General features: G+C 42.9%; 1 protein-coding gene across 3 annotated transcripts in view; it reads right to left on the bottom strand.

Moving 5' to 3' along the window:
- Positions 1 to 2,309: 2,309 nt before the first annotated feature.
- Positions 2,310 to 14,399, bottom strand: part of LOC311146189 (retinoic acid receptor RXR-gamma-A-like) — a 29,437-nt gene continuing 17,347 nt past the window's right edge. For all 3 annotated transcript variants that reach the window (XM_084182687.1, XM_084182688.1, XM_084182686.1), the window contains 9 exons: positions 13,037 to 13,338; positions 7,959 to 8,106; positions 5,694 to 5,873; positions 5,079 to 5,239; positions 4,776 to 4,905; positions 4,363 to 4,495; positions 3,875 to 3,966; positions 3,513 to 3,618; positions 2,310 to 3,005 (listed from right to left, as the gene is read on the bottom strand). In XM_084182687.1, coding sequence (XP_084038813.1) covers positions 2,858 to 3,005; positions 3,513 to 3,618; positions 3,875 to 3,966; positions 4,363 to 4,495; positions 4,776 to 4,905; positions 5,079 to 5,239; positions 5,694 to 5,873; positions 7,959 to 8,106; positions 13,037 to 13,282 — 1,344 coding nt within the window. In that variant the 5' untranslated portion in view covers positions 13,283 to 13,338 and the 3' untranslated portion in view covers positions 2,310 to 2,857. The remainder of the gene's footprint in view (positions 3,006 to 3,512; positions 3,619 to 3,874; positions 3,967 to 4,362; positions 4,496 to 4,775; positions 4,906 to 5,078; positions 5,240 to 5,693; positions 5,874 to 7,958; positions 8,107 to 13,036; positions 13,339 to 14,399) is intronic.

The following is a 14,399-nucleotide window of genomic DNA, read 5'->3' as shown; positions in this document are numbered from 1 at the left end:
GTTGATGCCTACAAAGGGACTGACTGAGGCGACTCCCTGCTCTATGAACCCAGATTCTTTCTCAGTTCTGTGAACATTATGTTCTTGTTCTTGATTTCAGAGTCTTGTAAAAGGTGGTTTGTAGGAGCTGTGTTGGAGGGCTTATTAGGCTGGTAACTACCCAACTGCCAGCCTACAGACCACAGGAACACTAGCTGGCAAGACTTCCATAGCTAGTCATGACCTTTGTCTCTCTCTGCCTCTGGACTGGACTCTCCGTGGGTGACGAGAATGATCCGGTTACAGTCTGATCCGCCCAGAGTTCCTATAAACTAACCCATGATCTGCTATACTGTACGCCATCATTTAGTGTGGAACTCAAGCCAGGTACTATGGATAGGGCCAGGGGTTTTTCTTGGCCTTGAGATCTGGCCATATTAAATCTCTGGGCACTGAGATATAGGCCGACAGATAGCCTAGCAGTTAGAGCGTTGGGCCAGCAACCAAAAAGTTGCTAGTTATGGTTGAATCAGTACGGTTGAAATATATATGGCAAATAGAAATCCTATATGGATGGTGTTAAAAGATAGATGGGAGGTGTTGAATGGAGTTGAAGGATGGGACTAATAACAAATGACAATAAATAATAACAAGATAACTAATAATGTAAGCATACTGTGTCCATAATAAGTATATAGGTTGTATGTTGGGAGCTTTTGGGAAAGAGCACAGTTAGAAAGATATGGCATATAGAAGCAAACCGGATGGACATCATGAAAATGATCGGAGAGGTTGAGAGTAGAAGAAGTTCAGGAGCAAAAACAAATAAAATTGAATTCTTGTAAAATTGAATGTGACCATAAGGTGTAGATAGTAAGTATAGGCTGGAAGTAAAGGCCTGGCCATTATTGTTCACTAATTTACCCCAAGTAGGGAAAGGATGGCGGGGTTGAAATGTAATAAAGGGGAGTATATATGTATAAAAACATGGGGGATTGGAAGTGATGCAGACAATTACATTGATGGAAGTTACAATCTATCTGCAATATTAAGCTGATCTACCCCCCCCCCCCCCCCCCCCCCCCCCCCCCATTTTTTATTTGTTTTATTGCTAGTTCGAAGCCCTGAGCCAACAAGGTGAAAAATCAGTTAATGTGCCCTTGAGCAAGGCACTTAATCCTAATTGTTCCAGGGTAGCGGTTGATAATGGCAGACCATGGCTGTGACCCTACTCTGAGGGTGCAAAAAATTAATTTCCAATTCACGCATGTGTATTAATATATGGGACAAATATAAGCACCCACCAAATTATTATAGCCTATAACTTGGGCCCAGAGTTTTTCCTAGTCAGGTCACATAGTCAGGAAGAACTCCTGGCCCAATTTGAGTATCATTGCTGTAAAAGATGGCTGGTATTGGAATAAGTGAATGAAAATCAGACCTCAGTTGCTCTTTTTGCTCAAACACTTGAATGGACACTTATAATAAATAGTACATATGAATGTGTCATACAGTATACTCTACTCTACAATGGAGATGAGCAATGACTTGTTGGGATGAAATATAATGTGTTATACAGAGATTATGTAGCTACCGTACCCATTTGCATATTTTGTAACTTAAAAGAGCAATACTCGAGACACACATCAACTTTGTGTGTAACCTAGACGTTTTATGAGGTAAGTCTTGTAGTGTATTAAGATTATGACTTTCTTAATGGAACCAGAGGGGATGTTTATCTTAGTTCAAAAGTAGCCATTTGTAGGGTGACGCCCCAGGGGAGACAGGTGATTGGACAGCAGAGGGAGCAACCCATATTTTTGCATTGTTTATAAGTATATGCTGGACGAAGAAGAGGTTAGAGCAGCCATTGCAATCTGGGACGTTGCTCTCCGGGTGATCTTGACACCTGTAACTCATGCTGAAAGCTTGTGATATGAATAAACTTATGATCAAGGTTCAGTATGAGCAGACTCCTTTGTTTATCAGCAATGACTAGCAACTTTTACTCGATACTACAGTCTCTAATTTCAAGAGAATAATTAGCTAGTATTTCACAGTTTTACTAACGCAACACAAAAGGAGGAATGGCAAGTGGGAGAGCTGTTGGTTGGTCCACTGACATTATAAAATCAACTGTGGTTTCATGTCTTACTACTGTTTAGGATTTCCACGCATTTCCCATACTTAGGCTTTCCAACGCTGCTTGTGCTCTCTCTTTATAGGTTACTTCACATATGCAAAGGAGATTACAATAAGATACAGAACATGATGTTACCACATACCATTGAGTTTATTGCAAGTTTATAGCATAACAAACTGACTGGGTGAGGTTCTGTTCAAAAGCTTTGCTAGGTTTCTTCTCTCATCCTACACATACTGTATTTACATACTGTATGTTTATAGAATGTGAGTTATTTTAGTAGTGTCCTGTTTTGTAGCCGCAATTTAAATAAAAATCTAATTGAGGTTGAGAATAAAGGTTGAGAGCGAGATACAATGAATTGACCAGACTTGAAGCAAATTATTACATTAAAAGTTGTCTTTTTTATTTGCACAGATATTCTATTCTGGTGACATTGTATTTCATACCGTTCATCATTGAATGAAATAAGACTTCATGTTGCATTCAGTTGTTGCTAGATCTGATAATTAATACTCTTCTTTTTACAAAAAAAACAAAATCTTTAAAATTCACCTTTGACAGTGTTGCATTTCTTAAAATACCAATATAAACTTTTTATTTTCACATTATTAATTGTGCTTGGTACAATATATGCAAGTTAAGAACTAAAGTTTGACTTCATAGCAGTTGTACTCCGGGGTAGGGGATCTGGGAATTGGGTTCAGGGGGTATTTACAATGGGTAAGACTTGTGTCATGTGATCTGGTGCGGCGCTTCGAGCATTTCCATAAGGAAGGTGTCTATGGGCGTATCGCCTATCAGCTTGAAGAAGAATAGGTGCTCCAGACACTTGAGGCCGATGGAGCGCAGTGCAGGCAGACGCAGCAACAGCTTGGCAAATCTGACCAGGAGAGAGGAGATAAGAGGTAGGATTGATTACTCTTGTCTGAGGTGTCATTTTAAAGCCTTTTCATGATGTGTAATGGCATACGCAAACCATAAAGATGAATTATGACTTATCGTCCTTAAATCAGACTTAGTGGAGAAGGAATATGGGGGAAATTAGAGCCTATATGGGTAGGGTAGAGTGTTATATGTTTAAAGAGCTGCAGTGTCATACAGTAGGAAAAGCCTTTGAGTCAGACACATGAGACTGTTGAATGACTGGACATTAGTGTGTATGAGTGTGTAATTTACCGAGACTAGGGTTTGGATTAAATCCGTATCGTGGAAGATCCATGTTATAGCTCAATTTAAATTTAAAGGCAATGTTCCCGCGTTCGCAAAGACTGCACTCACATTTTAGCGTGGATCTTCTGTGATACTTCCACAATACGGATTGAATGCCGCCCCAAAATAAGATGAAATTGTAAAAGACTGAAGGAGAGTGTGACTGTGAGAGACTGACCTGCCAGGCTGCTCTGGATATCTGTGTTTAGTGTAGGACTCCAGTGAGGCGTAGACCTTCTCTCTCAGGGCCTCCACCTCTGTAGGATTAGACAGGCCCTTGGCATCTGGAAGCAAAGAACATTCATAGACAGGAACTTATTCTTGTGCACACAGTATACAGTATGTGAAATATATTTCTTAAAATGTATTTGTAATGTATTTCTAAATTCTAATATATGGTGGCTGGTGAGTTAAAAACTTGAAATGATAAACAATATAAGCTAATTGGACAACAATTTTTAATGCTAAAATGAATGAGGATGACCATCCTCCTCTTCCTCCCTGGACGAGCCGCCTCTATTGTATGATGATGGTAGTTACCTGGGTTGAAGAGGACGATGGCTCTGAGGCAGCCCAGCTCAGTCTTGTCCATCTGCATGTCTTTCATCTTAGACACCAGCTCCGTCAGCACCCTGGAGACCACAACACAGCAAGAAAAGACATTGACACGGTAATACTTTATTTTGAGAGTTCATCTATAGATGCTCAACAAACTATTATTATAGACATTTCTACTGCTGTAGAAATACCAGGGCTACATTTCTAGCCGTGTTACATAAGAGAAAGCTATAGTGTAGGCCACAGGAGGCTGCTGAGGGGAGGACGGCTCATTATAATGGCAGGAATGGAGTGAATGGAAAGGTATCGAACAAATGGAAACGTGTTTGCTGTGTTTGATACCATTCAATTTATTTTGTTCCAGCCATTACTATGAGCCTGTCCTCCACAATGAAGGCTATGCGTTACTGTGATATCCATATTACACATGTCAAGGAGTAATACTGTTCACAAAATAATTTTTCTCTGACCTGTCAAAGATGGAGCCCACCCCGGCACTGTGGGCGCTGCTGCGGTGGACGTGGAGCCCCGTGGCCAGCAGGATCCCATCCTTCACTGTCACAGAGCGATGGGAGAACGAGGCGATGAGCAGCTCATTCCAGCCTGACAGAGAGAGAGACAAATACACTGTGGTTAACTGGTGAGTTTAACTTGAATTGTGACTATGTTGTTGAGACTAGAACTACCTACGTGTCCAGAGGGGTAAGGGTGTGTCTCTGTTGGGCTGTGTGTGTTAGTGAAACAGCTCTGTGCAAAAAAAGACTGTGTTGTTCTACCACCACAACTCATAGTAAATATTTATATCAATACAGTAGATTAATCAATAGGTGTCTATGGTGTGTGAACAAGCATGGTGATCTGTTGTGCTGTAGCTGGAGCCTACCTGCTCGTAATAAGATGACCTGGTCGTCCAGGGGCAGCTCAGAGAAGTGGGGGATCCTCTTGGCCCACTCCACCAGGGTGAACAGCTGCTTGTCTGCTGCCTGGCAGATGTTGGTGACCGGGTCGTTCTTCTGACAGACAGACAGAGACATACATGGCATATTCAATAATCAGCGATGAAAGAGGACACTGAGTATAGAACAAATAGACGTGTAGAGGGACCTCAAGCAATCAGAAAAAATGAATATGATTTGACAGAGAGAGAGAGAGGGACAGAAGGATGGACAGACAGAGGTTTGCTTACAGAGTTGCCTGCGCTGGCCTCCATGTAGGCTTCAGTCTTGGGTTCGATAGCCAGCTCCGCATCCAGTATCTTCTCAACGGGCATGTCCTCGTTGAAACTACTGGTGGACTCCACCTCGTTATCACTTTTCTCCCGGCCCCGCTGACGCTCCTCCTGCACCGCTGCACAGAGGAACACACAGGGGAGTCACACACACACACACACACACACACACACACACAATAGAATACAGTATACAGTCCACACACATACACATACACACACCTGCATGCACGCATAGAGAAACACACATGCATGTACACATGCATGTACGCACAGGGGAGTCACACACACACACACACACACACACACACACACACACACACACACACACACACACACACACACACACACACACACACACACACACACAATAGAATACAGTATACAGTCCACACATACACATACACACACCTGCATGCACGCATAGAGAAACACACATGCATGTACACATGCATGTACGCACAGGGGAGTCACACACACACACACACACACAGAGACACACACCTGCATGCATTCATTGAGAAACACACATGCACATACGCACAGGGGAGTCACACAGACAGACACACACACCTTCTCTCTTCATGCCCATGGCCAGACACTTCTGGTAGCGGCAGTACTGGCAGCGGTTGCGCTGGCGCTTGTCGATCAGACACTGCTTGCTGTCTCGACACGTGTAGCTGAGGTCCTTCCTGATGGTTCTCTTGAAGAAGCCCTTGCAGCCTTCACAGCTGTACACGCCGTAGTGTTTCCCTGGAAGAACATAGAATATATAGAATATCAATAATGTATCAATCAGATCACCTCCTACTGTATATGAACTGCTGTTGTGGGGTGGTATTCTGTGTTGGCGTGGATGTTATGCTTAGACGAGGAGCTACCATCTCTCTGGATGAAATCATTCTGTTAATGCTGTTAGTGAGGGGATATAATATGATGTAGCATTTCTTTGGAAACGTTGTTTTGGCTTAGTTATCCTGTAGGTATGTTGATGAAGGGCATATGGTATACTAGTAGTAGTGACAGAAGTTCTTCCTGATCATGTAACCTATCAAGGGAAAAACTCTGGTACCCAGTTACAGTATAGTATGGTCTAGTCTGGTAACCAGCTACAGTATAGTATGGTCTAGTCTGGTAACCAGCTACAGTATAGTATGGTCTAGTCTGGTAACCAGCTACAATATAGTATGGTCTAGTCTGGTAACCAGCTACAGTATAGTATGGTCTAGTCTGGTAACCAGCTACAGTATAGTATGGTCTAGTCTGGTAACCAGCTACAGTATAGTATGGTCTAGTCTGGTAACCAGCTACAGTATAGTATGGTCTAGTCTGGTAACCAGCTACAATATAGTATGGTCTAGTCTGGTAACCAGCTACAGTATAGTATGGTCTAGTCTGGTAACCAGCTACAATATAGTATGGTCTAGTCTGGTAACCAGCTACAGTATAGTATGGTCTAGTCTGGTAACCAGCTACAATATAGTATGGTCTAGTCTGGTAACCAGCTATAGTATAGTATGGTCTAGTCTGGTAACCAGCTACAGTATAGTATGGTGTAGTCTGGTAACCAGCTACAGTATAGTATGGTCTAGTCTGGTAACCAGCTACAGTATAGTATGGTCTAGTCTGGTAACCAGCTACAGTATAGTATGGTCTAGTCTGGTAACCAGCTACAGTATAGTATGGTCTAGTCTGGTAACCAGCTACAGTATAGTATGGTCTAGTCTGGTAACCAGCTACAGTATAGTATGGTCTAGTCTGGTAACCAGCTACAGTATAGTATGGTCTAGTCTGGTAACCAGCTACAATATAGTATGGTCTAGTCTGGTAACCAGCTACAGTATAGTATGGTCTAGTCTGGTAACCAGCTACAGTATAGTATGGTCTAGTCTGGTAACAAGCTACAGTATAGTATGGTCTAGTCTGGTAACCAGCTACAGTATAGTATGGTCTAGTCTGGTAACCAGCTACAGTATAGTATGGTCTAGTCTGGTAACCAGCTACAGTATAGTATGGTCTAGTCTGGTAACCAGCTACAATATAGTATGGTCTAGTCTGGTAACCAGCTACAGTATAGTATGGTCTAGTCTGGTAACCAGCTACAATATAGTATGGTCTAGTCTGGTAACCAGCTATAGTATAGTATGGTCTAGTCTGGTAACCAGCTACAGTATAGTATGGTGTAGTCTGGTAACCAGCTACAGTATAGTATGGTCTAGTCTGGTAACCAGCTACAGTATAGTATGGTCTAGTCTGGTAACCAGCTACAGTATAGTATGGTCTAGTCTGGTAACCAGCTACAGTATAGTATGGTCTAGTCTGGTAACCAGCTACAGTATAGTATGGTCTAGTCTGGTAACCAGCTACAGTATAGTATGGTCTAGTCTGGTAACCAGCTACAGTATAGTATGGTCTAGTCTGGTAACCAGCTACAATATAGTATGGTCTAGTCTGGTAACCAGCTACAGTATAGTATGGTCTAGTCTGGTAACCAGCTACAGTATAGTATGGTCTAGTCTGGTAACAAGCTACAGTATAGTATGGTATAGTCTGGTAACCAGCTACAGTATAGTATGGTCTAGTCTGGTAACCAGCTACAATATAGTATGGTCTAGTCTGGTAACCAGCTACAGTATAGTATGGTCTAGTCTGGTAACCAGCTACAGTATAGTATGGTCTAGTCTGGTAACCAGCTACAGTATAGTATGGTCTAGTCTGGTAACCAGCTACAGTATAGTATGGTCTAGTCTGGTAACCAGCTACAGTATAGTATGGTCTAGTCTGGTAACCAGCTACAGTATAGTATGGTGTAGTCTGGGGCCTGTTGTGGTGTTTTACCTGAGGATCGGTCCCCACAGATGGCACATATGTGCTTGGACATGGACCCTGGGCTCATGCAGCCATAGCTGTTCATGTGACCCAGTCCAGCTAGTCCTGGAGGAGGCTTGATGTCCTCACTGCTGCTCACACTGTTCAGAGAATTCATCTACAGAGAGCGGGGACAGAGACAGGAAAGAGGGGGTTAATGGGGGATGTGTGTGTGGGTGTCTCACTTTCGCCAACTGGCCACTATATCACAAAAGGCAAAAGTCACCGACTCGCAGCTTTCAATTTTTGTTGAAAACAGAACCCAGCACTTCCGAGTTCAGCGTAGATCACAGTGAGTGATATGTCATGTCAGTCTTTCGATGACAACATACTTATTTCAACCATGCATTAGCTATACAGTCAGTGCCTTCTTCAGTGTATATGTGTGTGTGTGTGTCAATCAATGTGCACCATTCAAACATAATAGCCCACAGGTGTGCTAAAGTGCATTTGTATTCACTCCTCCCTTGTTCTTTCTGCCTCCCCCTCCCACCTTACAACCTTATTGGAAGTGTTTTCCTTTGTCATGTGACCTGTTCCCTCTAGGTGAGGAAGTAGCAGTTTACTTTGAATGTTTACTCTCATTAATTAAACACCCACAGTCAACATTGACACAAGGTTCTCAAGGAAGGGCACAAAATTATAACTGCTGATACCAGTTCGAATTCTAATCGAACTCAACTGAATACACTCAATTGAACTGATAAAGCCTGTTACATGCAGTTCCACAGGAGAGCAGTAGAGGGAGGTAGTTGGTCATTAAAGAGCGACTGCCTTTAAAAAGCAACTAATCCCTTTGAAAATGGCCTATGTGGTATCGATATGAGTCAAAAACAGTTATTATAGTCTCAAAATTGACAACAAAGTCTAAATAGGGTAATTTCGGTCTCATCTAAAACGGAGTTTGGAACATTTGTGTGTTACAAAGGGTAAATGAAGGTTGGGTTTTGATTTGACGATGTCCCTTTCTCCACTTAAATGGGGTGAACAGCTGCGGTGATTGCACTCTATCCAATAGCATAGACAGTAAGGCAGACCTGCTCAGCAGCTCCGACTGTTTACATAAGACAACACGTCGTTCATTTTTTTACTTGAGAAATATTGCACCAAGCACCTTAGTTAGATATAAAATCCCGCAACTAAAATATCCTCGGCAAAAACGTCAAAATTAATTACAGATTTATTGAGTTATCTTAGATTCATTTTGGGGATTTTGAGGAAGTGAAATAGGCTTCCGCGTCTACAGTGTCTCATGGGGGCCAAACATCATTAACCAAACGCGGAATTGGTCAGGAAACACACCTCCAAGACTGAAATCTCGTTTTTCAAATGAGCAACAGAAAAACACACGTGCCAATCGGCGTGCTCAGTTGTTCTGTAAGGAAACTTTATAAGCTACTCTGGGCCATCTAAAGGTCTATTAGGGAATGGAAATGTGTTTTTTTGCATATCCCTCAGAGAGTGGGGGCACAGCCAGGGATCAGCCATTATTGATGCTGACCCTGGAGCAATTAAGGTTAAGTGCCTTGCTTTTTCACCTAGTCGGCTCTGGGATTCAAACTAGCAACCTTTCGGTTACTGGCCCAACGCTCTAACCGCTAGGCTACCTGCCAATCATTATCAGACCATAAAGTATTTGTGTTCTTTCAAATACTTTGAGATTGATTGAGCCTGTCTAGAGTGCCAGAAGGGCGTGGTTTACACTTTAAGGACTATTCCATTGGTTCCATTGTGCCAGATAAGCTCAATCAAGCACAGCTAAAGTATAAGAAATAGAACAAATACTATTTGAACCACACAGTGGATAATGAAGAACCACACAGTGGATTCCAAAGTTATGAGAACATCCTTCTAATAACGCATTATCCTGACAGTGAGGGTAAGTATGTGCTGTACTATACAGGCATGCTGTGTTCACAAACACAGGTCAAGGGACTATTGCCCTTGGAGTGAGACCAGCCTAGGTCTAGTGTGTTTGGGTAGTCACACAGCTTCCTGTGTCTGCACTCTACTGTACTGTACTGTAGACTAAAAGGGGACAGGGCCAGGTCGACACACATACTCACATGAACGCGCGCACATACACAAAGGCAACATATGCACGGGCAATACACTCACACACATTCACTCACACAGATGACCTACATAGTTAGTCTACACACCACATCCCATATCTCTCACTCCACACATATCAGCCATGGGGCCCTTGTTGAATACTTCATATAGCCTATACATTATTCACAGTGCTCTTAATGCTACTGACCTTTTTATACACATTTCTCTGTTATTTGACTCATTGAAAGTGCCGGGCATTGCAATGAACTAAAATGTAAACATTCTGTCTACTTCTTTGAGACCAAAAGGGAGCTCATATTGGTTGTGTGGCAATAAATGGATCTGAATCTGACTATTGCATATGTGACCCTATTTGCTTACAGAAGCCTGTTGGCACAGCTGTCATTAGATTACTTCCGTTTGTGTTCTCTTTTCTGCTAGGTAGCTAGCCTCCAAGGCTTTAGCTTAGCTTAGCAGGCTGGGTCAATGATATCTCCCTCTGACTCACTAGTCATCACGCCTCATTAGCTTAGCTCAGTTAGCTCAGAGTGGGACAGCCAAATACAATTGGCTCATCCCCTCTAGGGCAGGCAGAGACCCAGCCAGTGGTAAAGGCAGGGACTGGGCAAAAAAAAAGGTCAGAAAAGGAGACATTCTAGATTCTACTTAATGCAGGACAGAATGTCAATGTTTTTTTTTTTCAACTAACTGAATAAAATGTTAACTTTTAAATTCACAAGAGTAAGTGGACAAGAGTAAGCCTCTATTTTCCCCATTTGTTATCTATTTGGGACTTGGATTCTGAGTAAGTGGAAGCGTTGTTTCACTAATGGAGTGAGGACCAGTGAAGTGAGCAGCAGAATAGAATGAGGTTCTATGTCTACGGCAGTGGTAGCCCTGATTCAGTTGTATTCTGTGGACATGAATGAGTCTGGGTCAGGCTAACCTAATGTAGCAGGCTTAAAAGAAACGCCTGATAAGCGTTTCTTCCTATCTGGTCCCGACGAGAGAAAAAAAACAGTCAGGGGAGGTTTTCTTCTGCACTGGTCAACCAATCCAGTAAATGTGGAGGAGATGTTAAGATCGAGTGTTGCCTTGTTAACATCCAAAAGCGGAAGTTGTGTCTCAGGGTTTTTTAATTTCCCCTGAAAACCGGATACATCCGGTTGTTGGCGACACCACTAAGGGTAGGGTCAGGCTAGCCTTCTAGGTTCTGTTAGAACAGTGGTCACCAACCAACTGGTCGATATCCAAGGTCACCAACCAACTGGTCGATATCCAAGGCATTCCTAGTTGATCCCAAACATTTTTGTATAAAACCCAACTATTTATTTATTTGTCTCGCGCTGTTGGAGGTAGGTGCACCTGATTCAGCTGCCCTGCACGCCTGGTAGGCAAAGTATTCCGATTTAGAACAATTTCATGTGTCTGAAGGTACAAACTCTGCTTTCCTGGTGGGCCCGGAGAGAAATTAAAGTGCCTAGGCCTACCACTGGCCAATCGGATGTCTCAAATTACCGGGTCTGCAGTAACGTAGCAGGTATAAAAGAAAGCTAAAGCAAAGTTAATACTGTGAGATTTCAAAAATGTTTCAACCATGACTAGAGAGACTGTCAACGAATACAGCAAAGAGCTGCTGTTTTTATGATTGAGTTCATGTTTAAGGTTTTACTCAGCACTGTCAACACTTTATATTGAACACTTTTATAGGCTATTAAAATGCACATTCTTCCTACTTCCACTCACGCTACAACCAGCACTGCAGCTGTAATGAATGAGTAGAAAAGTGTATAGATAGGCTTGCGTTATTATTAGCGGCTTGGGTCTTCTTTAATATCGAGGAATATTTCACTTTCTCTGTTCCTAGGAGTAACAACATTAATTTGTGCATGAGGCAGAAATAATGCGGTGCGACTCGAGCTTCACTATCAGCTGGAAGACGGTGTCCCTTTTTGGCCAGTGTCAGTGGAGGAAAGGGAGAGCAGAGGGACGTTAGGAGGCAGACCCTCAGTCTGCTGCGCTCTCTCTCCGCTGCAACTGACCATCAGATGCAGGCACCATCAGCCCAGTAAAATACATTTTAATAATTCGCTTTTTATTTTTATGTTAACACAGCTGTGCCTCACGTAATACAACAACTGATCTATTACCGGTGTGATCATATAGCCCACCTTAAATCGTTTAATATAATATTTTAAAAAATTGTCTGAACAACAATGCATTGGCAGGGCAATTAAAGCAAAGCCAATATGCGGTGATAATGTACTGGGACTGTAGCCTACTACATACACCTCATTGCTACAGTACTGTTTTTAATAGGTTAATGTTGCATTGGCTTACATTTTTTAAGTCATGTTAAAAACAAATCTGAGCGGTCAATCTCGGCTTGCATTTTGACTCAGAAAGTGATCTTGACTCAGATAAGGTTGGTGACCACTGTGTTAGAAGGATGCAGAGTGAGCACTAAGATACAATGTCTGAGACTACTGTAGGATCTGCTCTGAGAGAGAGAAACCGTTAGAAATATAACAGTCCAGGAAAGGCTAGTCAGCTGGGTGAAGAGTAGTCTCCTTCAATTGGCATGGGTTTGAGACAGAGCCTCAAAGCTTGGCATGCAAGGCTAGGGCATCGAGAGACTCATATGAGTGATAACAATGTATCCCATGCAGTAGTTCCTAAGCTACTTTGGTGGGTCGACTCGCCTACTGTACGGCCTCTCATATTTTTTGTGTGTGCGTGTTTATCAAGTGTGTATGTATATGCGCGTGCATGCATAAGTGTCTGGGTGGCAGGTAGCCTAGCGGTTAAGCGTGTTGGTCCAGTAACCGGAAGGTCACTGGTTCTATTCCCCGAGCCGACTAGGTGAAAAATCTGTCGATGTGTCCTTGAGAAAGGCACTTAACCCTAATTTCTCCAGGGTTGTTGTCAATAATGGCTGATCCCTGGCTGTGACCACTGTCTGCATGCCTGTGTGTGAATACATTGACCCTTACCTGTGGGCTGGAGAGCGTGCTGAAGCTCATGGCGGTATTAGGGGGGATGGAGACACCTGGGGAGCCCAGAGAGGACGAGGTGATGACGGAGTACGGCAAGCCGCCCTGCCCGTTGAATGGCGAGCCAAGGGTGCTCATGGGAGACGGGAGGGGCTGCCCGGGGTTGACAGAGGCACTGATGACGGAGGGGTGGTGATGATGATGATGGTGGTGGTGATGATGGGGGTGGTGAGGGGGCCCCACCATGGTGCTGAGGGACTGAGACGGGGTGGAGCTCAGGTGGGAGACCTGCACAGAAGAACCTGTAATCAGAGCAAAAAACAGCCAATCAGAGAGGAGAATGAAGGAGTTAGGAGACACGGCAATCATTGAAATAACAGAATGGTACACAGCAGGGTTTTATTCATTAGAGCACACCGTATAGAAACTTGCTACAACTGAAAACAAGCATTTCTTATTGGACCAGTTCATGTAGTTGGTGCCTAATGAATACGACCGTGATCTATATAAACTGTATTGTTCTCAAAGAGGATAACCGTTTTCATAGGGATCAATAGAGAGAAACGTTCAGATGTTGCAGCTAGAAATTTACAACACTCTAACCTATTCTAGTCTATTCCATATGACAATAAAATGTTCATGACTGTTCTATACATTATATTTATATCTGAGTTGCTCACCCTACAGCAAAAGCCCCTGGTTCTGGTTCACAGATGGTGTGATGAGCAATCAGACCAGAGAATAACAACTAGACCTAACTAGACCCACATCAGCAACCTTTCACAGCAAAACAAGGTGCTTGAGTAGTTACGTGACAGTCAGGGGTCCAAAATGTCCATCTCTCCATTTAATCTTATCACTAATTCAGCTGGTAATGCACTGTGATGGACCTGATGTAGCCTGATATAGCTGGTTGCCTGGGGGTCAGTGCATGGGGAAAACCTGCATAAGGCACTTCCATATATCACCAGAATAGCCCAAAAGGTCAGTGCAGAGACAGGCTACACTGATCTGATCATTCATAGGAGCTTAATAAGGTCATAAGAGCCTTGCACATTCACATTATGCATCAACATGAGGAAATGTCAGGGGGATGTTACAAGGACGCTAGAGGGATGTTAGGGCAACATCATAGAGCTTTTCTGGCCTGTTGGACTAATGTTTGCCTAAATAACGACAAACATTAGCCTACATAAGGAAAGTGGGACTTTAATACTGCAAGAAGGCAAACCAAACAGACTAAAACCCCCATTATAAACCTACGTCATCAAAAAACCATAATGACAACACCAATCCAATAGAAACATAATGCAACAGAGAGGGCTTTATCAACAATCAAATCTATTTACATGTACAGTTGAAG

The sequence above is a fragment of the Coregonus lavaretus genome (genome assembly GCF_964263955.1).
Source record: "Coregonus lavaretus genome assembly, chromosome: 19".
Taxonomy (NCBI): Eukaryota; Metazoa; Chordata; class Actinopteri; order Salmoniformes; family Salmonidae; genus Coregonus; species Coregonus lavaretus.
The sequence above is the reverse complement of the archived record's forward strand: the minus strand, read 5'-3'. Positions and strand labels throughout refer to the sequence as shown.